Consider the following 25,545-nt stretch of genomic DNA (forward strand, 5'->3'; position numbering starts at 1 on the left):
GGGGGAGCTGCGGTGGCAGGCTCTGGTCAGGCCGGTTTTCCCAGGAGCCGTTTCTGGAAGTGTTCGGGACCGTTTGTGGTTGTGTTTACGTTTCTACGCCTTGCCGTAGTGGTAGGTTGTGTAAAGCCTTTGAACTGAGCTTTGTTTGGGTGAGAACGGTAGGACAGCCCTGTGGTGAGTGACTTGTTAAAAACAAACAAGTGACCCCACATACATGTGCAAACTCTTCTCGTAAAGAGGAACATCATCTACGGAACATGTTAACTGTGCCCTGATACAGCAGGTCTAGAAGGACCCAGAAGTACCAGCTCTCTAGAACAATACCCTCAATAACCTGTTATGGGTTTGGTTGTTCTTGATGTCAGGCTTTGAGGGTCGTCGTTCTTTACGCCGGCTACCTTTTGGCCTCGTGTCATTGGAATTTCGGGATCTCGTTCACATCCTGGAGGGAAGATACGTTTGTAGGAGACCCGCTGTTGGAGTGCATCAAAGCTGTTGAGATGTGAAGTTCTGACATGTTCTCAGCAGCCTGGGTCTGATCCGGTTGTGTTTAAAAAATGCACGTGGGATCAGGTTCCGTATAAAGTTGGAGCAATAAAGGCATGCTTCATGCCTTTACTTGATTCCCTGGGAAATTATACGTTATTATACGAGTAATACGTTTCACATTACCATAAAACAGCAGGTTTGGTTTTGATTTGCCCCCCTGAGCCTGGTCCTCAGCTTCCAAACTACACAAATTAGAATTGAATTTTCGCAGGAAGATTGTGACCCTTTTGTGCCTTTGAGGCGTGTGATGTTTTATTGCCTTTTGGGGTTGCTACTGTTAAAATAACGACGTCATTTCTCTGTATCCCTCCTTCTGTCAGCAATTTTCTTCCTTTCCCTCTGGAAGTAATCACAAGTAAATGAAAAATCCCAGTCAGTCTGCAGAGTAGAAATCACAGTTTTATGTTTGAAAAGAATGCAGAGTTCTTGGTAACAGTTTCAACTCTTGCATGCCGTTTCCAGCCTTCCCCGAAACACGTGTACAAAGGATTAAGCTGTCAGTGTGCAGGTGAAGTGTACTACTTAGAGTATTAGTAGCCAGGTTTGCTTAGAGCTCAGATTAAACTGAAGAGGAGTCTAAGCTTGCACACTTCCCTGAGGTCGCAGTGGAACTGTTCTGCACAGCAAAGCTACGCCGATCGTTGTGCTTTAGAATCCCATGTTGTGGACTTTCTGACTCTGCTCATCTTGTTACTTGCATGGGCACTTGTGAGCAGAGGAGTAGAAGTTGGTTTAAAAATCAAAAGTCAGCTTTTAAGGCTTTCATGTTGTTTTATCCTGTGCTTATTCTTTTTTAGCCTTCTGGTTTTGTATCTGTATATGAAAATCTTGTCTTTTGTTTCCAAAACTTTATGGAAGTTCAAAGGCGTTATTTTTCAAAAGGTAAAAATTGCTTTTTTTTAGTCAATGAGGACGTGTTTTTCTTACATTATTGCAGACATCTCATTTTCAACCCTAGAAATAGTAGGAATTACTGGTTGTTTTTTCCCCAAGAAAATGTCAGTTTGTAGTTTCCGAGACTGTCTTCTGAGGTCTGTAGGTGACTAACAAGACACTGTGTTGAATGTATTATGTGACTGAAATTATTTTGAAAATTCAAGGAGGAGGGTAAGAGCTGCATCCGCAGATGGATCTTTGCCTCCAGCTTCTTCACTGGGCTGTTGGTTTTGGCAGATGAATTTTGCAAGGAAGATTGTTATTTTTTTAATTAATGCTCTATTTTCAGGAGACTGGCTGTGATTTACAGACTAAATGAAATGTTGTCTTGTTTCCCAGATTCAGAGTTTGTGCCACACTCCCATCCTCTGTGCTCTCCGCTGGTTTGTACAGCCAGGTCGTGTAGAGCCTGTGGATTCCATGTTTGTAGCCCTGGTTCTTCCCATGCGCTATGCTGAGCACCCAGGGGCCCTTTCATAATCCTTTAAGCAGGAAAGAGCTTAAAAGGCTAAAGAGAATCCATTGCTCTAATCCTGAAACTTAAGGAAGGACTCGGATTTTACTAGGGGGCTCGTTGGGCAGGAGTTTCTCATTCACAAGTGGGACTGTACTGGATCTGACTGGAAAACCTGATACTCTGCTCTTTCGCTCCAGTTCCTGCATTGTTCCCTCCATCTCCGTTCGTTAGCCAGCCACACAAATACTCTGTTGGCACGCCAGGCAGGGTGGTGCGGAGGAGGGATGGTGCAGAGGGAAGCTGGAGGATGCTTGAACCAGATAACGTGTTGCCGAGTTTGAATGTTTTACATTTTACAAATACTTAGCCCAGAGGAGTGTCCACGTGTTTCTCAGTTGCTATCTTCTTCTTAATCCCCTTGTAAACACAAGGGCTGTGAAGTTCATCTCGTATGAGTACTTCAGAACTTGGGAAAAAGTCATGGGAGAAACATGGATGTTTTTCAGTCTATTCCTCCCTGAAAAGTGCCCAAGCTTGAGTAGACAATGTGTAGCTTCGTGAAAGGCTGCTTGTATGTGCTCTTGAGGGCAGACTGCCACTTACTCACTGTTTGCTAATAACTGCAGTGGGCTCAAAAATACTCATTTGAATTAATCCAAACTGGTGATCTTGCCATATGTTGTGGTTGTAAAGGTGAAATGCCTGTTCTGGCTAATGTTACACCAGAAACCTTCCAGAGTGTCAAAACAAGATTAAAAACTGAGCCTTCCGAAATGTGGGGAAAACTGTAGAGCGAGTGATGTAATTTAAGGAGGAGGGGTCGCAATCCATCACTTCTGAGAGTCCTGTGGGACATTCTCTTGTAACTGTGCTAGCTGGAGTGGCTGATGCTGGCTTCTTACAGTAAACACTTGTGCAAAAGGACTTGTTAAACCTCTCGTTAACTGCAGTGAGGCTTGGACACACATGGATGTGTGTCTCGGAGGAGCGTCTGTGCAGTGGAACACGTTTGTGTGGCAGTCCCTGGATCCTTCCAGTGGTTCACCTTTATTTAAAGTAACAATTCAGGCACCAGGCTAAATCGCCTCCTGATAGTAACGCTGTCGAGAGTGCTGAAGAGTTTGGGATGTTTCACCTACTTTTGTTCGAAGCGTGTGGTTTTATCCAGGTTAAGATGTGGGCTGCTTTAAAGGAGGAAGCAAGTTTTCCTGCATTTTCATCTAAAAATAAAAAGATTTTAAAAGGAGAGCAGCTGCTGTTAAATTTTTGAAAAACCGAGAGCCAGAAGTCTGCTCTGTGATTGTGGATAATACCTGGTGACTTAATCAGTCTTAGTCTTTACAGCCTATTGGAGCTGGCTTTGGCATGTTATTACAGATTGGAGTATACCAAGCTGTTCCATAAGTTAGACCGTTTCAAGTCTCACTTCTGTGGTGAATACTGTGTAAGTTGGCCAAGTCCAATGGGAAAATCATTGAAGCACCAAGGCGCGGGTGCCGTGTGTTGCTTATTTTTCACTCAGTTGTATTTTAATGTTTGTGGTAGCTTCAAAATACCATCTTGCTGAAGCTTGACAGAGATAATGGAATGTAACTGAAGTAGGAAGATGTGCTTGCTTTACTTACAGTAGTGAATAAATCTGTTAAAGCCACGTATTTTGGAATTAGGCTGGCAATGCGAATTTATTTTTCCTAATTTGAAACGCAGCGTTTGACACCCTGGGAGTCCTGATAGCATAGGAAGTATTGGGGTGAATGTATAGGAGATGTAATAGTCTAATGATCCAACATGAGACTCATTATGCTTTCTTTTAATGTAGGGAAAGAGACGGCAAAAGACGAGAAAGCACCTGTGAAAGAGAAGTACGTTGCAAAACCGAAGGCAATCCCTTCGCTTGGAAACAAGAATAGATTCCACCCCTATTCAAAGGAGAAGAATGCAGGCGCTGGAGAGAAGAAGGCTATTAATCGTAATAGAGTTTTTATTAGCAACATCCCGTATGACATGAAATGGCAAGCTATTAAAGATCTTATGAGAGAGAAAGGTAACTTCTTCCTCATAATACACTTCACGCAGAAAGGGATAGAGCTTAAATACAACCTCTGTGTCCTTTGAGCCACACAGATTTGATTTGACTACTTTTTTTTGCCTTTTTTTGGCCTTTACTTGGTACATCTATCTCCCTTCCCCCTCTTTCATCCGAGACAATTGCATTGCAGGCTAGGATGGGTAACGGAAGGGCTTACAGTCTTCTGCCATTCTGGTGTGACAGTAGAGAGTATATGCATGACCTCCTGACTCAAAGAGACTGTGTTTGTCTAGTTGTAGTCTTTGTAGATGTTTTTTTTAAGGGCTATTGTATTCAAGCAACACATTTAGTGTGTTAACATGAATAATAAAGGACGTCGTTCAAAAGTTGTTTTGTATTTCTTTGGTGGAATCTGGCTGTGGAATTAACTTTGCATTGTCCCTACTGCCATGACTGTTTGTCTGGAGACTTGTATTACAAGCTTGTTACTATTGTTGCAGTTCTGATAGCATAATCTTACTACCCCAAACGTTTTATTTTAAGTCTGGGGTAAAGTAATGCTAATATATGCATTCTGTAAATAGTTAGTTCTGCGTTTTCCTTGAAAAAATGGATTCTTCAAAAGTAATGCAAAGCACACTTGGCTTTCAGGCTGTGAAAAATGCCAGAACCCCCCTTCTGTAACTGCTGGTTTATCTGTTGTAAGGTGACGAGACTATTTGATTGGTTTATTTATTGAAACTTCCTCCTTTAGAAAGGCAGTGGCTTGCTGTGAAATATTTGATGTGTAAATTTGGTTACTATTGAAGGCAAACTTACGATCGAAGACATTCGGGTAGAAAGTCACCTTAAAACAGGTGTTGTGAGTAGGATGATAAATGTAACACTTTCCAGTGAACTTTGACGTTTCATTTGTTAGGTTAAGGGACTTTGTATATCTGAATTTGTTCACCAACTATATCATACTGGCCAAAATATGATCTGTAGTATGAATTAGGTTAATTATAGTTGTCTGTTCTTAGCTTTTGAGAATGTGGCTGCTGCTATTTCTGAAAATTAGCTAAATTACATAGCCATTGACAGGAGGTACGTTGGTCTGGTTTTGATTGTTGGTGAATAATAGGTGCTTCTCTGTAGAGTTGTGCACAGGGGCACAGTAAAGCAAGATACTGGTGTTTAAATGCATTGTCTCTTGGTATTTTCCCTTTGTATGTCTTATGTAGTTGGTGAGGTTACATACGTGGAGCTGTTTAAGGATGCTGAAGGAAAATCAAGGGTAAGTGCCGTGGGCAACCATCTGCTAGAGGTTTAAAAGTTCCTCAGCAGTTTTATTTTTGTATAATACCTGTACCAGTTATTGGGAAGTAAGTTTCATTTTTTTACGCTGATTTTCATTAAGATAGCCTGGAGGATTCTGTACTAGAAGTAGTCTTGACACTTTCATGCAACTCGAGCTAGTTGGCTCTAAAGGACAAAACGCTTCCGTAAATGTTAACAAATGGCATTACTTAATTCTTCTCTTTGGCCAACATCTTTGCTTTTGGTACAAATCTGTTTTACGTAAAGGGCGTTCAATAGACCGCTGATTTTATTTAAATTTTGTTAGCGTAGCAGTCTCTTCTTGGGGCCAACGAGTATACAACGTTAGCTACTGTTTGCAGTTCCTGATTTGACAGCTTTGCAGGCAGGTACTCGAAACACTGGACTCACGTAGTTGCTTTCTTAAAACTAAACGGGTGGCGATGGCTGGTAGCCAACAGAGTACCAACAGTGAGGCACCAAGAGTGAAGATTGTGAAAGGTCTTTTGTCTTCTTAAAAATAGTCAAAAGTATGGCCAATAGTAGCTGTGAACCTGCAGTGAGGACATGAGGAATGCAGGTTTGAGTCTTCCCTGAGGTCGTATCAATTGTTGTAAATGACTTTCTTTAATGCTTGGTAAAGCTCAAACATGCTGTCAGCTTTTCTTTGCTTAAAGCAATCCTCAACTCTTTGCTTCATTAGGAGGATTCTGGCACAGTCAATAAGGTCATTTTCTTACAAAGCAACTTCTCAATTTTGCTAGTAATACTGAAGAGGGATGCAGGCTCCTTGTTCATCGTACCGGTTGATGTAGGGACACTGGAATTTTTGTAGTCAGCGGGCAGCTTTTAATGGCACGCTGAGTCTCTTGATTGGTTTTTGGTTATGGTTTTGGGTGTGGTTTTTTTTTCTTTCCATCCTTTTCCCCCCACCTCCTCTCCCCAGTTGTCCTTACGTGGATCTGTGTGGCATTTTTCCAATTCTGGTTTGGCTCAAAGAGAATAAAAGATAATGTATTCTCTTGCGTTTGAAAGGTATGTATGTTGAGAAAGTAGGAGAAATTCAGATTGGCTGCAAGTAAAGAGCATGTGGTACGGATTTGAAGATGAAAATAACTTGAATAGTTATTTAACAGTGAGCTGGGATCTTTGACTGGAATCTTCAATGCTCTGTCCTGTGTGCTGACTGCCTTTTTCCTTTTTTTCCTCTCTTTACATGTGATGACAAATCATCGTGGATGTAGGGTTGTGGGTAAGTTGTTTTTTTTTTCCCTGTGTGTGTAGAAACACACTACTACCCAAATACTCTGTAAATTTTCACTTTTCAAACTTTAATACTCTAATGTTTTGTTCCCTCTAAGTGTGGTTGAATTCAAAGATGAAGAATTTGTTAAGAAAGCATTAGAAACTATGAACAAATATGATCTTAGTGGAAGACCCCTGAATATTAAAGAGGTATGGTTATTGCTGCTCTTTAATTTGAAATAGCAAAGCTGCTGTAACTGCTGACATGACAATACAGTGTTTTGAGCATCTTGACTATATAATTTCCAGTTAAATTGTTACGACATTTTCTTAATGGGCTAAAGTTCCTGTTGGCTTGCAGGTGGTCTTGATACTGTGCCAAGTGAAGTGATGAAAAGTGTGTCCTAAAGGCAGAATAATTTATTACTGTTTTTCTTTAAAACAACTTTCACTTCATATTCTTACCTTAATGCCATCAGGTCTTTTCCAGTCTAAATGATTCTGTGTGTACGGTGCTTACCCGCTTCAAAACGTGACACAGAATGCGCCGAGTATCAAATGTGTGCAGAAATGGGGCTGGAAGTAGAGAACTTGTGCCGGGTGGAAGGCGAAATTAATGTCAGCATTTCTGTTGTAGTGCTGTAGTCTGTGACGGTGTCTGATGCAATTCTTTTTGTCCTGTTGCAGTTTTAATAGTGGTATTAATAAATGAAAACAACCTAATTAAATTAATTCAGTTCTTGGAAGAAGGTGCCAGGCTGACAGTCCTTTAGATTGAAATCTTTTCTACTTGTCCATAGGCTAGGTACAGCATGTGAAGTGGCAGTGCACGCTTCCTCAACAAGTGCTTTGCCAATATGCCTCAACCCTCATCTGAAAGGACCCACCTCTAGAGGTGAGGGAATTAGGTCTCCGTGCTAATTCAGTTCTTGATCCCTCTGACATGGACAAGGATATTAGTTGCTAATTTTGATGGGTTTATATAGAGTTTCAAATAGTACCGCTTTGTGTCTCGCCAGTTCTGTTGTTGATTAAGTTGGCCGTGTTTTTGCCCACGTTTCAGGATCCTGAAGGTGAACATGCTCGTAGGTCGTTACAGCGTGTAGGAGGACAGTTTCCGGGAGGACATGGACCTGATGTGGCACCTGGAATAATGAATTTACCACCTTCTATTGTCAATAATCCAAACATTCCTCCTGAGGTTATCAGTAACTTGCAGGCCGGCCGGCTTGGGTCCACGATTTTTGTTGCAAATGTAAGTTTAAAACTGTACTTTGTAAATGTTTGATCTTGTAAAACATCTTCTATTCCTGCATAGTTCAGCTTTAATGTAAAGAGGAAATTGGAAATTAGTTCACAATTAGTAGATTCAACTAAAAATGCTGGATATGTAGCCAGATTTTGGACATGAAAGATACGTTAAATTCCTGAGGCTGCAGTTTTAATTATTGCACGGTCTTCTGTGGATTTGGAAAAAATAACCTCTTCTTAATACAGTTGCATTACTTCTTTTCTAATTCGCTATACACTTTGGTTTATCTTGCTAGTTACTTTAGAGAAACTTGGGAAGTTCCAACAAATGTAACAGTTTAAGTTCTTTATTTGCACAAAAGACTGCTGCTGTGTCTGCAGGGGGACTTGGGGGCTATAGCTGCTCTTGACAAGAGCCCATCCTTTTCTCCACGTTAGTATGTCAATTAAAATAAAATACGTTTACAATGTGTAAGTTGTTGCTTTTAGTTGACATTTTTGGACGTGGTTGTAGTGTGTATGTATTAAAAAACCCGCATCTACTTACATATATTGGGCGTTGTGTGAAGCTGAAGAGTTACAGCAATGCAGATCATCTCTTCCAAATGTGATGGCAGGACAGAAATGGGCACGGAAATCAATCATGTATTTCTGTTTAAGCTTGACTTTAAAGTTGGCTGGAAGAAACTGAAGGAGGTATTCAGCATTGCTGGAACTGTAAAGCGTGCAGACATCAAGGAAGATAAAGATGGCAAGAGTCGAGGAATGGGGACAGTTACCTTTGAACAAGCAATTGAAGCTGTTCAAGCAATATGTATCCTTGGTTTTGAAAAATAATTGATCAAATGTATGTTAGTCTTTAATGGCGTCTGGTAGCGTAGTTTTGTAAATGGTGCTGATTTTGCCTTGTTGCTAGTATGTAGGGACTAGAATCTAATACTGTGCATTCTTAATAGTGACTGAGTTTGCTGCTAGAGGCCAAGAAGGTGTTCTTGGTAATTTTGAACAAGACTAAAATGTGTGGGAGTGTAATGTGTATGAAACTAACTTTTATATACCTAACAGCTTGTGTAGTCCCTTCTGGCCTTAGATTTGGCATTCTAAGGATTAGGTTAGGGAAGAGAAGAGTCTTAACTTATTTTATTTTTGTACCATTTTTATGACAGTGGTTTTTCTGAAATAGTGAAATTGTCTTCTGTAGTTAGATTCCTTGACTTGCATTTCTTCAGCTATGTTCAATGGACAATTCCTGTTTGACAGACCCATGCATGTAAAAATGGTAAGGTGCTGACATTATTTTCTACCTGACATGTCTGCCAAAACACCGAAAGGATCGTAGCGTAACATCCTTGTTTTTTATCAGGATGACAAATCGGTTCCTCATGAAGATTTCCGTGTCACAGACAGCAAAACTTCACAATTACCTCGTGAGTGCACACTCTGTTCTCTATACCTTGCACTTCATATACGTTGATAGGGAGTCTTGTAACGGTTCAGTAGTGCTTACTGTGGTCTCTTTATGATGGAGAAGAAAATCTTTCTTCTGGTGATACTAGTTTTTGTCTTCAAGGTGGTCTTGGTGGCATTGGTATGGGACTTGGACCGGGTGGACAGCCCATCAGTGCAACACAGTTGAGCATGGGTGGTGGAATGGGGAGCATGGGCCCAGGAGGTAAATCTGCGCTCTTCTTTTTTACAGAGCTTTACCTCTAAAATTGTCATTCCATGTTTGGAAGAATGATACACTCTTGACAAAGCAAGCCTTGTGTCGTGTGCTTTTGGGGCGTTGTCTCTGCGTTACTTTTTTTTCTTTTAAAATCCGCTAGGATCTTACCCATCTTCTAAACGATGTTTGTCTCTTTGGTTTGAAGGTATGGGAATAGACGGTCCAGGATTTGGCGGCATGAATAGAATGGGAGGCGGTACGTGCAGCGAAGTTCTTTGCATTAAGTGCTGCTTTAATATTGTGTAGAAAACACTCCTCCTTATTTCACAGGGCTTGCTGGATTTCGTGGAATGGAAGGAATGCCTAATATGGGAGGATTTGGAGTCAACCGCATGGGAGGTGGGTGAACGCTGTTCCCGTACACTTACTCGTTTGCTGATACGTATTTCTGAAAAGCCCTTCCTTTAGTGGTGGGTGCTGTAGGTGAGCGCAGAGGGGATTCGGTCAGTGGCATGCGTCTGGAGGCCCAGGAACTGGGGTGGGACTTAAGTATTTAATAGGTACCTCTGACTTGTGCATTAAACCCACTTCTGTTTAAAGCAGCAGCTGCGAAACACGTGTTGTATGAACATCACCTTAGATGTACGTAACAGAATATTTGGTTTTTTGCTTTGTTCTGGACAGAAATGTTCCGTGGTGGAATGGGAGGAAACATGGACAGAGATTTTGGCCGTAGCGAAATGGCATTGAACCGTGGTTTTGGAGATTCTTTTGGAAGGATGGGTATGGTAACTGTTAAAAAGTTCCGATAGTATGTTGCAATTTGCCACAGGAAGCGTTTTGCTAGGAGAGGAGACATGGCTTCACTTGGCTGTCTTCCTCTGTCCCCTCCCCCCAGACATTACTATAAGGATGTGATCAGGGTGTTTGCCGTAGCCATTGCTGAGGACGGAGGTTGAAGTGTGTGTGTGGGTTCCACCTGTAAAATACAAACAAAATAGCGCTTTGATGAAAGCATTTAGCCTCATGCTGTTAACTCTGAGGTATGAAATCTTCTGTGCGTTATAGTATGTACTTCTGGCAGCCCTGACCAAGATGCCCACGTACTGCTCTTGTAAATTCTAGGAGCCCCCTTCTGCAGATGCGTGCTGGCCAATTGGTTTTACTGCAGGTCAGGTAGCGTTCGTTAGGAACACTGGATTTTGGTGCCTTCAGTTTTCCCCCTGCCTTCTGAGCTCAGCAGCTCAGAATGGGATTTACTGACCCTTCTCTAACTAGAGCCAGCGTTGTTTTGTTTAGAGACGATGTCTTGTTGACAGTTTGTTTTGTTACTTTTGGGATCCCTCAAATGAGATGCTCTTTTCTACCGTAAGAGGCCTGGAAGTGCGTAGGTTACCTGGATGAGGGCATTACAGGAGACAGGTTTTCTTCCCCCTCCCTTAACTCCACAGTGAAAGAGCTACTAAGAGCACAAGATTCATCAGGTCTGAAAGCTGAATTTTAAAAGCAAGTCATAGCAAAGGGTAACTTGTGTCCTTCTCTTCCAGCACTGGTATTTGTGTAGAAGAGATAAGAACGTAGTAAGCTTGTAAGTTGAGTTAGTCTTAGAATGAATGCTTTAGAAATGAAGTGTATGCTTTCACTCTGCCTGCTTGCAGCATAGGATAAATACCTGTTCCCTGAGTGAAAATCCAGAGCCACTTCAGTTATAAATGTTCATGCAAGCAATAGACTTCTGACAATTTTCTAAGGTTTTCTAGCTCTGGAAGAGTGGTGGGTTTTTTTTTTTTTTCCCTTCACAATTACTTTAAGGGCAAAACCTGGTCGTGTTGACAGCAATCTCAATGACTTTGTGTTTCATTGCAAGACCCTCTCTGGCCTGATGAATTAACATCTTCCTGAGGCACACTGTTGGTTGAAGTACTGGGGGTAATCCTGCCGGTGTTGAAAATCCGTAGGTTTTTTTAAACAGGCCAGTCAGTATTTTTTTTTTAGGTGTTGTTATGGCTGTGACAGCATGTTGTCTGTGAGGAGAGGAGTATTTCCCATAAGAGACTGATAGGGAACGATTGCTTTGGCCTGTGAGGAGGAGATGAACCTAATGGAAGACTCAGCAGTGACCTGGTTTGGGTATTAAAACAATGGTGTCTAGCATAAGGATGATGCTTATTGATCTATTTTGCCATAAGTGATAATTGAGCTTTTCTTTTATGAAGATCAAGTAAGAAAAATGCAGCTGCCAGTTCCACTCTGTTCTGCAGTGACTGGAATGTAGTTCATTTGAGTTCCTACAATTCTAGAAGTTCCCTTGGGATTCCTTTCCTGATTATCAGCACTTCAAGGAAAAGCCTTGGTTTTGCCTTGCTCTAGAATCAGTCTGTGACACCGTTCTGGAAAGGCTCTGGTTCTGCCAAATAGCTTTTATTAAGTAGCGATTCCCTCTTTCTCCCTTTTTCCCACCAAATTCCATCAAGTCACTCTTTTATACACAGTAAAGAAAGGCGTTGGGAGGGCTGCTCCTTGCTTTTGCATTGGTTTCTTAAAAATGGGAGAAACCGGGGCATTTCTGTAGTGCAGAGTTCAAAGAAGATGAACCCTGCTGTTTTGAGGCTGTTCTTCCCAGTGTGGCAAATGGCTCGTTTAGGTGGAAGGTGTTTGTGCTGCTGGCAGACCGTCAGAGGGGAGAAAAGCTGGAAAGAAATCAGAGCAGCTTACGTCCCGTCATAGAAAAGGAAGAACTGGTGTTACTCGTTACATGTTCCCTACTCAGTTGATATTTTATTTCATTTAACGAGGCGCAGGCTGAAGTGCCCCGTCGAGAAGAATCGCCACGTAACGTCGAGGTCGGTGCATGCCATCGGCGTGTGCTTTGCTGCTGTCACTAACGGGTGGTTTCGGTGTATGTCACTTACTATCTCTTTCTGTTTAGGTGGTGCCATGATTGGTGTGTTTGCAGGAGGAATGGGAGCGCCTAGCATGGGCCCAGTAAGATCTGGAATGAGTAGGTTAACTTGTTTCAATAGAATGTAAACGCACAGGCGGTGTGGTGATACAGTGTACCTCTCGTTGTATTTCCTTGTAGTGCGGTGTCTCCGCTGTCAGAGCAAGTAGAACTTCGTTGCATGTGGCTGGAATCCTAATAGTTTTGTAAGCTGTTGCGTTGAGGTAAAAATTCAGAGGAAAAATTGCTAATACAGTCTTTCCCTTGATTTTAGTTTTGAAATGGTTTTAACTTCTGGTTTGGAGGGAGAAGTGATTCAAGTAAACTTGTGTTCCAGAAAAGAGACAAGTGGGCACAGTTATTTGTGAGAATTTGAGGAAGCTGAACTTCAGTAGTCTGTCATCATTGAAATAAAAAATCAGCCTTGAATTTCACATTATCGCTCAGTTTAATGTTGTGCAAAGCTCCAATACTGAGTCTGTATTCCAGCAATTGCTGGAGTTCCTCAGGCTAGAGCAGATGAGAAGCCAAAACTTTGCTGGTGGCCATCAGGAGAGACATAAGGCTTAAAGAGAAGGTCCTTCATGAATCATCCTGATTGTTTTGCTTTGCATTAATTTTTAATTATCATAGAATGGTTTGGGTTGGAAGGGACCTTAAAGACCATCTTGTTCCAGCCCCCGGGCTATGGGCAAGGACCCCTTCCACTAGACCAGGTTCCTCCAAGCCTCATCCAGCCTGGCCTTGAACACTTCCAGGGATGGGGCATCCACAGCTTCTCTGGGCAACCTGTCCCAGTGCTTCACCACCCTCTCCAGGAAGACCTTCTTCCTGATATCCAATCTAAACCTCCCCACTCTCAATTTAAACCCGTTACCCCTTGTCCTGTCACTACAGGCCCTTGTAAAAAGTCCCCCCCAGCTTCCTTGTAGCCCCTTCAGATACTGGAAAGCTGCAAGGAGGTCTCCTCGGAGCCTTCTCTTCTCCAGGCTGAACAAGCCCAACTCTCTCAGCCTGTCCCCATAGCAGAGGTGCTCCAGCCCTCTGATCATCTCCGTGGCCTCCTCTGGACTCGCTCCAAGTGGTCAATATCCTTCTGATGTTGAGGGCTCCACAGCTGGATGCAGCACTCCAGGTGGGGTCTCACCAGAGCAGAGCAGAGGGGGAGAATCCCCTCCCTCTACCTGCTGACCCCACTTCTCCGGATACAGCCCAGAATACTATTATGAACCCAGAACGATTATAATGGGATATTTGAATGCCACTGATCTTGGTTCTTTATGTGATATACATGAATGGAGTTTGTGGCACGTGTCGGAGCAAAGTCCATGGTTGTCACAGTATTTTCAGTAACATCTGGTCTCCACAAAACAGGCGTTTTCTGGAAGATTGTGTCGTTAAGTGTGGGCATGGCTGCATTAAGAAAAGCTGCATGTGGAGCAGGAAGCAAAACCCGAGTGTACATGGTTAAATTATCTGTATCCTAACACTGCCACCGTTACTTACTTGATCTCTCTTTGGTACAGATCTTTATTAATTAGACTGGACAGCCTTTAAACCTTCATTCTTGTGTTCAGCATTTTGCTCCATTACATGAAATGACTAAGAGCCTGATGCAGTTGGTTTTGTACTTTTAGTTTAGAACTGACACTTTGTATCTTCTAACGCTTTGCCCTAAAATATCAGGGTGCTACTAGATAAATCGCTGTGCGTGTATGAAGCTGTTTTACATTACAGCAGTTTTATTAAAGTTATTTTTCTCCTGACACACAAGAATTTTATCATTTTTTTACAAAATATTTTGTACATCTATTGCCACAAAGAGTTTTTTATCTTATCCCCCTTTTCTTTCTCTGCGTAGGTGGTGGAATGGGTGGTATGAACAGTATGGCTGGAGGAATGGGAATGGGGATGGAACGGATGAGTTCTGGTTTTGACCGAATGGGACCAGCTATGGGTGGAGGCCTGGACAGGAACATCGATATCGATCGAGGATTTGTGCTTGGCCCGATGGGAAGTGGCATGAGAGAGAGATTAGGCTCTAAAGGCAACCAGATATTTGTGAGAAATGTAAGCATTTGAATACTTAGAAACCACGAGCTTATTTTGTGTGAATGTTTGATTACCTGCTTTCTCTCTTTGTAATATTTTGTTATTAATAATGCTTGTTTATTCTAGCTTCCTTTTGACTTGACCTGGCAGAAGCTAAAGGAGAAATTCAGTCAATGTGGTATGTATATGGATCTTATCCCTGCTCAGCTCCAGCATATAGCAGCTGCTAGTTTTACACGGTGGTCGTTGGATAAGGGCAGGAAGGCAAGGTTGTTGCTGTACCCTGAGGAGTCTGGCTCACCTAATCTTTCTTACATGTCCCAGCTTTCCTGAGTGATAGAAGTGATTTTTAGGCATGATGTAACACATGAGACCAAGGGCCAGCCTGGGCCTTGTTGCCTCTGTGTGCTCATCTGTGCCATTCTACTTTAACCCATTCCATGAATAAAATGACTCTGACTTTTTCTTTTTGGAAGCAGGCATCCTGTCCCCTCTGGCCAACACAGAGTATGTGACGTAGTGTTTGAGACAGAAGCGTGCAGGGCTGGGGCCTGTCCAGGTTATGCATTACTTCCAGCAATGGTGCTCCATCAAACCAGAGTTAGTAATTTTGCCAAAGTGGCAGATTGGTTTTTATGCCAATAGATGCTCCTGATTAGCATATTCGCAGGCTGTAATGCTTCCCCTTTATATTAAGAAATAAAGGCTCTTTTTATGTAAGACAAGGGATTGCTACAAATAGCCAATAATTCTTTTTATCTAATTCAGAAAAGTTGTCTTTTCATGGAAGCAAATGAGAAATGAAACTTGGGTGTAGAAATACAGGATTATGGTGTTTTGAAAATGCGCTTTCAGAATGGAAAGCTTTAACTGAATTACAGGATGGCTTTTCTTATTTTGGAGAGACAGAAAAGGAGAATAATTTAAACCATCCTACTGATACCTGAGACAGTCTTCATCCAGCTGTTTGCAGATTTGATGCAAACTAGAGCTCGTGCTTCAACCATGAGAAGTCTTCAGGTGTTCACACTTTTTTGTAGCAGGAGGATAGAGTCAAACAGATTGTGTTGGTTTGTTGGGTTTTTTTTTTCCACTGCCTGGGCAACTTTCAGACAGTTCAGAAATACTTGTTTTTCATTATCTCCTCGGCAAGTAACAGATGTAGTCGTTACGTTGAATTGTTTTTAAGAATTATAAGCACAAATATAAGCAACAGATTGCGTTCATGCCAGTATCGTAAGGAAATATAAAGACCATGTCTCCATATGTTCAATTTCTGTCAGGGAAAGACCAGTCTTCTATTACACACTATATAAAAATCTGATTTTAGGGAGAAGTTTCTTGTTCCTAACAGCCTTTTGGGGTGAGGATTGATGTGCCACAACATAACATAAGCAAAAACTCATTAGCTCCGGGCGTTGAACATTCTCTGAGGTACCACGACATCTACATTCAGATGTTGCCTCATGATTGAGTGTCCAACCTCGAAGACACTGCCGGAATGGGATAGTGTGTGCCACGTTTCCGCCACTGCTAACCTGGTAACTTCACTGCTTCCGGGGCTCTAATCTTGCTCTGCGGGTTCCTCACAAAATCACTCGGTGGCTGTGAGGGCTTGACATGCTGCTGTGATGAGCGTGGTGGACGGGATTGAGCTGTAAGTCGGTTGGTCACGCTTCTGGCAGTGTCGACAAACGTAACGCAGAGCTTTCCCGTCGCCTTCCGGGGCGCTCTGTTTCAAACTTGAGGTCAAGTACAGGCATACCTCGCCTTCAGCCAGTGCGCAGGGAAGGTTTGAAACAGTGGCTCTTAATTTGGGTTCTTCACTGCCGTTTTGACCTGTCTCACCTCCTTTGAATGAGCGAACCTACCATCAGTCCGCCAGCACTAATTTCACACGTCCCCTTAGCGTATATTTAAAGATGCTTTTTTATCGCTTCTGATGAGTTGTTTTTAAGTTGTCAGTGCACTGAAGACTTGAAATAACCGCTGTTTAACTTATTTATTCAGGTCATGTAATGTTTGCAGAAATAAAAATGGAGAATGGAAAATCAAAGGGCTGTGGAACAGTCAGATTTGACTCACCAGAATCTGCTGAAAAGGCCTGTAGGATAATGAACGGCATAAAAATCAGTGGCAGAGAAATTGATGTACGCTTGGATCGCAATGCATAATTTAAAACTGTGTGTTCAGGAACATTCCTATGTCTGTTTAGCTTCTCTATCCTAGTAAGTCATTTTTAGTAACATTGTATGCTTACAACAGCTGGAAAAAGGAACTTTTAAATCCCACCAGCCTTTAACAGTATAGTGTTTAATATACTGTGATACTTGTTAACGGAATCTTACTATGTTTGGTTTTTAAAGACAATTTGCCTGATTTTTGTTGTTTTTTTTAGAGGCACTGAGCACCTGCAGGTCCCTGTAGACCGTGGAAGCTTTGGATGCTCAGCGCCTTTGGAAAATTAGGCCAAGTGTCTCTAGTCATTCAGTTTAAATGAATGGTTATACTGTTTTTAATAAAATAAGCCATTTTCTCTGTTAATCTCAAGATTGCATAGTGGGATTTGTTTAGTGTTTTCTGATTTTTTTTATTTTTGTTTCCTCCCCAGCGTGTATCAGCATTGTACTGTAAAAACTAGATGTCTTTTTTTTTTTTTTCCCCTGAGTTTTGGTTTTATATGTGCGTTGTAGTCGTACTGTAATTCTTGACTCTAAAAAAAAAGGGCTCCAATTAGGCTGTGATGTTTTAGTTCTACTTAATATTACTTTAATGACATGACTTAGTTCTGTAAATAAGATTTAGAGCCCAATGGGAGTTTTGACTTTTTTTTGTTATTTTGACTAAATGAAGAAACTGATCTTTCTCTCCTGCTTTTATTTTTTTTTATCAGTATAATCGCTGATTAAAACTAGTTACCACAGACCCTTGTAGGATTGTTCCCTATAATGCCAAGTTCATATAAAATCGATAATATAGTAAATACCAAGTACAGTGCAAGACAAATTGCTCCCAATTTTTTATCTATTTTCCAGCCATTCAGGTGAACTGCCAGAAAAATAAAAACCACAGAACAGACAAGAGAAATGGCTGTGTATGTCAAACCACTGCTGTTCACTTCTATGGGTCCTGCTGTATTTATGAAGGCAGTCTTTATAAACCAGGGTATTCCCAAACACAGCATATCAAATACGTTGGATCCTACAATGTTAGACATAGCCATATCTCCATTTCCTGTAAAAGAAGAAATACAAATAACTCTACTTAATTGTATTGTATGAAAATTGCCAAACTGTTTTGGAGGAACAGACTCAGCCCTCAGTTTCTCACAGAGCACCCTTGTCAGATTTGTCATTGAAAGAACTAGAGTCATGATTCCACAGAATGTGGGTTTGGGTACCACAGGCATTAAGAAAAAAAAAAAAAGTCTCCCTAAATCACCAGCATCTGCACAGTTGCACTTAAAATAAACTAGACAGGATTTTGTACGGTCCAGTCATGTTTAAAATACCAAGACCTACAGTTGTGTTTTGCAGTAAAACTGTTTAACACTTGATCAACAGAAATGAAACTGATCTAGAATACTTCTCTGAGATACTGAGAGGTTTTTAAATGTCTGAGCCACAGCTGCTTCAGGTAAGCTATTTATTTATTAGTAGTAGACTTAAGCTTTAGAATCTGGAGAAAAAAATTTAGAAGTTACTCCATGAATTTCTGGAAGTGTTGACTAGAATTCTTTTTTTCCTAGTACGTTTTAAACACATCTGTTGGAACGAGCCTGAATATTACAATCGTTACCTTTTTGAGCCACCAGCACACTTGCAACTGTATCTGGTACACTTGTTCCCGCTGCTAGTAATGTAAGACCCATTACTGACTCTGGGATTCCCAGTGTTTCACCTGCAGTTGATAAATAACCGTAGAAAATGCAAGCATGTTTTTAGTTCAGTTTTCATCAGAGGAAATTGCTTTGGACTTTGCTGGAGAAAGGATTAATAATCATACGGTAATGTCAAAAGGAATCTGTCTGCTCACTTCACTAAACATGAAGTGACTGAACCACAGAGTAGTTAAAAACAAGAACAAACCCAAGAAATACATCCTCTCCTTGTTCTTCAAGCAAACGCAAAAGGAGTTGTAGTATAGTAACTGTCCCACTTAACGAGTTTCTCAAAGACCTGAGGGCAGTGTCTCCAGTCGTTATGACAGGTTATGATTTTCTTTTTTCAGATACAGTGAAAGTTTAAATACCTAACACTTTACACCTCAACTTCTGGGAAATAATAGTCGTCTATGTTTTTGGACATCTCATTAGTGCTTAAAAGTCTCATGAAGCAATAACAAATAATCACCCACTAACAAAGGGGGAGGAAAAAAGCACATGAATCTTACTGGGGAGGAGGGTTATGAATATTACTACTATAATACTGTCCCAAATACATGGCTTTACCATTTCACTTCAGTTAGAAAGTTGGTAGATTTGGAAAGACCGAAATGCAGAATGTTTATGTGACTTCTAAGTGCAAGTAATCCTATAGAAGTGTGAATTTCTTCAGGTAAATACTGGTGTAAAGGAAAAAAAATTTTAAATTGTTACTAAAACAGCAGCTGATTTTTGCGCCCCTCCCCCCACTTTTTTTTTGAGGCCCATATATCCTGTAGGTGCATTAATTTCTCACTTAAAATACAGGGGTTCAGATCTTAAACTGTTTTAGCACTCGTACCGTTCACAGGCATCAATGTGCTGAAGTGTTCAATCTCTCTATTCAAACTAAGTAATTAGTTTTTCTTGTATCTCTTTGTTCACTGAAAATCTTTTTTTTTTTTTTGTTCTGGTTGAAATCGGAATTCTTACTTGCGATATTTGGACACTGATAAGAGTTTTCTTAAACCAGGAGGCAGCCCTGTATAAGCCGGGTCAGCAGCGCTTGCCTGGTGCGCACCAGCTCAGTCGAGATCACCCCAGTAAATTTGTGTTTGAAACAATTTGTTGGTTCAGAGGGAGGGCCTAACGTGGGCCTGCTGCTGAATTTGTACTGGTATTTATTCTTCCATTGTTCCTCATGCAAGAGATTTGTAGGCTGAGGGACCAAGGAGATCGGCTTTTATAAACCATCCAGGCTGGCAAACAAGGGTTTGTGCCCTGTAACCCAAGGTGGGGTATGAACGGACCAGCCTTAGGTACCCAACGCTAGTCTGTAGCCCTCGGAAAGTTGTAAGATAGAGTCTAAACTCAGGTGAACCTAATATTTCTGTTTATTAGATAGATTTATCTTTCATGCGTAGGGCTGGATTTTTGGTAACTGACCATGAAGAGAGAATGATCTTATTTTTCTAGCTTTTAGTTTGTGTATCGGTAGCAATATCTCGCTATAAAGAGTCAAATTTTCTTTGCTAGCAACGGAAAGGTGTACTAAGCTCAGCTTGTTCTTGACCATTAAAATCTAGTCCCCAGCTATAACACCTTTGTGACACTCTGACAGCTGTTCGTGCAAGGTTAGAACCTTTTGAGTTGCCCTTCATGAAACAACCTGGCCTTGGATACAACGCGTGTGTCATTTTTAGCATGTAAACGCGGAAGTAGGACATACCTGACCTAGAAGTAGTGGGCCCAAGACCCCAGTACTGCTGGTGATGGCTCCTCAGAGTGGAGGAACACGAGTAACCCCCTTTGGATCTCCAGCTTCCCTATGAATTAGTGCTTTGTCTAGTCAAACGGTAACAACTTCCACTTGAATCCTGTTTCAAAGGCTTCTGGTGTTCGGAGCGTAAACGCTCGCTCTTTACGCACACCTGGAAAATTCCCTGGCCAAGGAGTGAGCCTGGTGGGTGTTACCTCCAGCGATCTATTAGTCGTGTCTCAAAGATGTGTAGGTCTGCTGTACTGAACAAGGAGCGATGCAGTGAGCTTGAGTTGGAGACAAGCTTAGGATGCTGAACTAACAGAATACTTGAGTAGGATTAGTGAGCTGTAATGTAGAAATGGCAAGCTGTGTAACCTTTCTGGTTTAGAGTCTTGTTTTCTGCTTGTTCCTAAAATTCAGAACTGGATTTTCCCCAAGCTGACTGTAGAAACAGTGAAATGAGGAGACCTTTAATACCTGAAGATAGTTCTAAGAGGAAGTTTTTACTCATGAGTTCATACCCCTTCTCTCACTTAGATGCAACTCTTACTGCTCCACTTTATGATGCAGATTTGTAAGAGGTATGCACACCCCCCCCAGGAATGTGTGATAAACACATGATGCTATAGCTGAAATAAAATAGACAAAATACTTGGGAGTTCTTTTTTTTTTTTTGGCAGTTAATGCCAAATCTTAATATTGTGTTCATGGAAAATATAGGTATAGAAATAATGGATCTTTTACAGAACCCTCAACCTTTAGTTCCAGTCTTGGTGCATTCCATGTTTGTTAGACTTCAGCTTGACAAGTTTATTGCTGTGTACTTAATTGTTTCACTTCATGAAGCAGTTTCATTAAACTGTCTCTTCAAATATAGGCTGTTTTTTTGTAGCTGTGTAAACAAATGCTCGTTCATGTGATGGTAAGCACTGAGGCAGCTGAACTCTGAAGTGGTTTTCATTAGATGGAAGAAGGTGGCAAAGTAAGCAAACATAAGGTTTTGGGTTGGTTGGGTTTTTTTACAGCCAAGTATGTGTTGCTAAACTGACCGTTAATTGTGGAAAGGAAAACTTTGCAGGGAGAAAACTGCCTTTTCGGTGATGCTCAATTGGTTGAGTGGGTACAGCAGCGGCGCTTTAGGTACCTACCTGCTATTGTTACCATCCACACAAGCACGTAAGTTATTGCAGAAATCCATGCTGCTGAAACGAAAAACGTCACCATGAACCAGTTCCTCCAAAACGGTCTTCTGCAATCTGGTATAGTCAAATAGAGTAGTGCAATGATGGGAAGGGATAGCACCCACAGAATTCTCTTCATGTCTGCTTCAGGCATGGCGAAGACACTGGGATGATCTGTTGAAGGAAAAGTTAACGACTTTAAATTGCAGCACTAAGTTTGAATGCATAGCATAGTCACGTAACTGGCCTCTGCTTGTGACAGCACTGCAAGAATGTGAAAAACCCTTCAAGTTCCAGCTGTAGGCTTACCCCGTCCCTACATCACACTGGGCAGAACTCCTAAATCCCACGTTCTCTGTTGCCTTGTCACTAGGAGAGAATTAAGGTGGATGAAAAACGAACGTTTCTGTCGGGGTTTACGCAGATCGTTCACCAAGTACCAACCGAGGGGTTTGCCTCATTGGAGAGGAAGCTGATGGCCTGTGGCCACGTCATAGCTATTTATGTCGGCTAAAACGCGTGTTTTGGGCTGTGGACCTGCTGCTACGAGAAACGAGCGTGTGTTAGCACAGCGCCAGCGTGTCTTGGGGCTGGTACCGCGGCGTACAAGCCGTGTTGCCGGGACGTTTCAAATGTGTGCAGCCAAGACCGGTGGAATTCTGGTGACGCAAAGGAGCGACTCTCCTAGCGTGCCTCTAGCGAGTAGGTTCGTAGAAACGCCACCGCTCTGATTTTCCTTAATGTTACATTCCAGGGAAGAACAGTGATTTACTTTAACGCTATGCTGGAGTTCTTTTGTGAACAAACTAGTATCTCAGCATGTAGTCTTTGTTAGAACTGGTGCAGAGAGCTAGAGCTAGTGCTCATACCTTCAGCGATCTCGTCAAGCCCGTGCAAGCTTGTTGAAAGGTGAGAGTAGTCCAGCTCCTCTTGAAAAATTCCACTGTCTGTTCTTGACTGTTGACGAATTAGAGGTCCGCTCTCTTCCCTCCACCCAACCAGTGGCTGCTGTTCGGCGTTCTCTTCCATGGCTTTTGTAAAACATGCGCAGCAGGGACTGAACTTTTTCATGAGGTATTGGTTGATTTTAATGTCAAAACATAGCACCAGAATGTAACACCCGTATATCAGTAACAAGGACGCGCTTTCATACCTGGAATGAAAAACAGGTTTTTTCATAACATGTAGTCCAAAACCACCCAATTCTTTAACTCATTAAAGGGGCTGGTGTAAGGGAGGCAGGGAGAGAGTGAAAATTTGCGTGATTGGCTAAAGGAAGACGCACAGTGCATTTATTTGCAGTTGTATGGCCGGCGTCGGGGAAGTTCACGAGAGTCTCCATGTTTTTAGCAGTTTGATTAATTCCTCTCCCCTGCAGAATCTTGTGTGTTGTGTAGCTGTATGTTTTCTGGGGGATCTTACTGACTGAACGTCTTGCTGGTGTTTGCAAAACTGAGCCTTCATGTGATGGTTAGAGAGGGATAGTCTGTGCTATTTTGAGTTGGGAACCTTGGAGGCCTAGTGCTGGACCTGACTGACTTCTTCAGGCAACAGGAGGGAGTTTGGGTTGTTGGAAAAGTTAAAACATCCGGAGCTCGTGTTTTTCTTAACGGTGATGCTATCAAAGGAAAGGCTCAACCGTGAAGACTAATTGCTATGCCAAACCAGTTATGACTGTAAGTGTGAAGTCTGTACAGACAAACCTATGCAGATCAGACTTCATAAGTGTGCAGGGTTTGAGCATTGAGGTAAATGATCTGTACAAGCATTGTGACTCTCTGCAGTTTTTTAAAGCCAACAGGATGTTTATTTCTGTTAGTGAATGGCAGTTCAGGCTACTTGGAGTGTGGGGATTTTTGGTTTTGTTTGTTTTTCAAAATACAGTCCTGCTAATCTCCAGTCAACACGAACTCAACACTACTTGTGCTCTTACCAGTAAATTCTGTTGTCAGATATCATCGCAAGGACCGCCGCTACACTAATTGTATATGCCAGGCAGTCTCTAAACAGCGGCCAACAGGATAGCCTCGAAACCTGCAGATCACAGATTCATTTACTTTTCTTATGTCGGCTGTAATACTTTCACCAAGTGCTGTAAATGCTGCATCAATATGTTGTTTCTATATTATGTAAAAATTTAAGATTCTTAGGAATGACTTAAGTATGATATTGAACAGGTTAGTGTTTTTAAAAACTTTCATAGCAAGTTATCTTAAAACTGATTACATGCTGGTTTTGCTACTAAATAATAAACTTGACAGTTGTCATAGTAAGTCTCTCTTGGCTTTCCTTGGCAAATCAGAAAGGATAACCATTTGGCTCTTAGGAGCAGGACTATCAAAGTTGATACCCACCACGCTGGAAAACAGCCCACAAGCTGCAGAAATACCAAGAAGATTGTAGATTGCTGATCCGAGGATGGTGCTGACGCCGATATCTCCCTTTGTCACGAAGACTCCTGGAAGGAAAATGACTCCGGTATGTTGCGGTTTGGCATGCGAGGAGAAGAAAGCTAGATTCCAAGGGGTCAAAATGCAGCTCTTACCTAGAAAAGCAGTGACAAGCTCTGGAGCAGAGCTTCCAGCAGCCATAAAAGTTGCTCCAGCAACATCCTGAGAGAGGCCAAGGCCTGAGGATGGAGCAGAAGACAAATACTTGGTCAGTCTGTACCCATCGCTTGCGTTAGCATCAGATGTTAGAAGCGACTGCGGTTTAGCAGAATGAACTGTGCTTCCTGTCGGACAGTTAATGCAGTTGTTTGGGATTGATTCTGTATCACAAACATACCCTCATTTATGGGGCTAAGTCATTTCTAACTTTAGTACAGAAATCGGTTTAAATACCAGAAAAGTCTCGATGACACAAGAGATTTGGGCATGATCTTAAAATGTAAAAGGCGTCTGCAGGCTTCAACTCTGCTTGGTGTGGGTAATGAGTATGGGGAGATCCCTTGAGCTCTGGTGTGATAGCACTACATACATGATCCATGTCAAGTCTGTCTGCCAGGGAAAGCCAGGCTGTTGTGTCTTCACACACCAGAAATACCAGTTAAATTCAAACAGTGCTCTGATCTTAAAAATCAAATTTTCCCTTCATAGGGACAGTCTAAGAGCCAGTGTCTGGCTTGAATGAAGTGGGATTTTTGCTCCGGGAAGTTGACTGTTTCTGAAACTTAATTCCCTCTGGGGATCGTGTTCTGCACTCCGAGAACAGGGACCTATGGCTAACTATGGAAAAAGTCTGATAAATGCTTACTTATCAATGATAAAAAGCAAATACCAGCTCTACAACAATGCTTAGGCTTACATTTTCTGGAAGTGTTCTGGTCTGGAGAATGTTTTCCAGTGTTCAAGGATGAGTTTCCCTAGGAGAAATCCTTATTTCTTGGCAGTGAAAAGCGGAACTCTCAGCCAAGACCATCTCTTTAATTCAGTGGTCTGCTGAAGCCAGGGGAATTACTACGGGTTGATTAGATGTCACAGAACTGTTGCAACCGTGGTATGCCTTCCCCTCCTCTGCCCTGCCTTCAGTATGGGAGCAGTAGTTCATCCTGACACTTGGTCACTACTTTGAGGGGAACACGGCAACTTGAGCAAGTACTTAATTCCCATGTTTTAACACAGGGAGAGTTTTGGTTTAGTATCCTGCCCCCCTTTTGGTTTCTTTTTTTTGCCTTTACTAACAGCCTGGGTGTATTGCAGCTCGCCCCAAAGTTAGTTTGGTTAATGCTGAGGAATTTTTAAGATTTTCCTGCAGGTGCCAGGTGAGCGAATTTTAAACGAGTGCCTGTGCAGAGTGTAGCCAGAGTCCGGTTTTTCAGTGTAATACTGATACACCGTTCAAATTAACTATCGTATTAATAAGTCTGAGCGCGTACGAGGCTCCGAGCTTCCTCTAGGTTTGTCTCCGGAGCGCTCTAACTTTCTAAAGAGCGCGTTCTACACCAAACCGCTTAGTTTTACGGGAAAAAGATGAGGACATTCACTTACATTCGCTGATGATCTCTAGGGAAGGTAGGAAGTAATCATCGCACACAATGGACACGGCCAGAAACATGTACAGTATGATTATGAAATAGATAACGATCCCTCCATCCTTCCGCTCCTGTGGCGTGAAAAATCCTTCGGGGAACTCCGACGAAGACGAAAGGACGCAGCCCGTCCCGTTGTCTGCAAACGGAGCACAAAGGTGTTGAGACATCCCCTACCTGTGCCTTTGTCGGGCTGTAGGAGCTCCGTGGGGCAAGCGGAGGGTGGCATCGCTGGGTTCCCGTCTTCCAGAGCCCTCGGCGGGCCGGGCCAGCCGCGGCACCCCC

At 42.1% G+C, this 25,545-nt stretch overlaps 2 protein-coding genes across 2 annotated transcripts; one reads left to right on the forward strand and one right to left on the reverse strand.

Moving 5' to 3' along the window:
• The first annotated feature begins 3,884 nt into the window (after nt 1-3,884).
• MYEF2 (myelin expression factor 2) lies at nt 3,885-16,969 on the forward strand. Its single transcript, XM_010151566.1, has 14 exons — nt 3,885-3,986; nt 5,195-5,247; nt 6,515-6,522; nt 6,632-6,725; nt 7,579-7,770; nt 8,427-8,580; nt 8,996-9,045; nt 9,130-9,193; nt 9,337-9,438; nt 9,763-9,831; nt 12,362-12,433; nt 14,235-14,443; nt 14,552-14,603; nt 16,436-16,969. The coding sequence occupies exons 1-14, from the start codon at nt 3,947-3,949 to the stop codon at nt 16,597-16,599; spliced, it is 1,323 nt and encodes a 440-aa protein (XP_010149868.1). The 5' UTR covers nt 3,885-3,946; the 3' UTR covers nt 16,600-16,969.
• A 15-nt stretch (nt 16,970-16,984) lies between these two features.
• SLC24A5 (solute carrier family 24 (sodium/potassium/calcium exchanger), member 5) lies at nt 16,985-25,379 on the reverse strand. The gene is made up of 8 exons (XM_010151565.1): nt 25,220-25,379; nt 23,776-23,859; nt 23,585-23,688; nt 23,164-23,264; nt 22,100-22,383; nt 21,198-21,404; nt 18,224-18,325; nt 16,985-17,659 (listed from the first exon to the last, which is right to left on the reverse strand). The coding sequence occupies exons 1-8, from the start codon at nt 25,284-25,286 to the stop codon at nt 17,337-17,339; spliced, it is 1,272 nt and encodes a 423-aa protein (XP_010149867.1). The 5' UTR covers nt 25,287-25,379; the 3' UTR covers nt 16,985-17,336.
• Between the last annotated feature and the right edge of the window lie 166 nt (nt 25,380-25,545).

Source organism: Eurypyga helias, unplaced genomic scaffold (assembly GCF_000690775.1).
Source record: "Eurypyga helias isolate BGI_N326 unplaced genomic scaffold, ASM69077v1 scaffold31365, whole genome shotgun sequence".
Classification (NCBI taxonomy): domain Eukaryota; kingdom Metazoa; phylum Chordata; class Aves; order Eurypygiformes; family Eurypygidae; genus Eurypyga; species Eurypyga helias.

What these genes read in the sequence shown, in the direction of transcription:
- MYEF2 (XM_010151566.1), top strand. Translation starts at nt 3,947, where the DNA reads ATGAAATGGCAAGCTATTAAAGATCTTATGAGAGAGAAAG. An exon ending in GACCCCTGAATATTAAAGAG is followed by an intron (nt 6,726 to 7,578) that starts GTATGGTTATTG and finishes CCCACGTTTCAG; the next exon opens with GATCCTGAAGGTGAACATGC. An exon ending in GGGGAGCATGGGCCCAGGAG is followed by an intron (nt 9,439 to 9,762) that starts GTAAATCTGCGC and finishes CTTATTTCACAG; the next exon opens with GGCTTGCTGGATTTCGTGGA.
- SLC24A5 (XM_010151565.1), bottom strand. Translation starts at nt 25,286, where the DNA reads ATGTTTCTGGCCGTGTCCATTGTGTGCGATGATTACTTCCTACCTTCC. An exon ending in GTGGGCTGTTTTCCAGCGTG is followed by an intron (nt 23,265 to 23,584) that starts GTGGGTATCAAC and finishes TGTGATCTGCAG; the next exon opens with GTTTCGAGGCTATCCTGTTG. An exon ending in GCTTGACGAGATCGCTGAAG is followed by an intron (nt 21,405 to 22,099) that starts GTATGAGCACTA and finishes TTCCTTCAACAG; the next exon opens with ATCATCCCAGTGTCTTCGCC.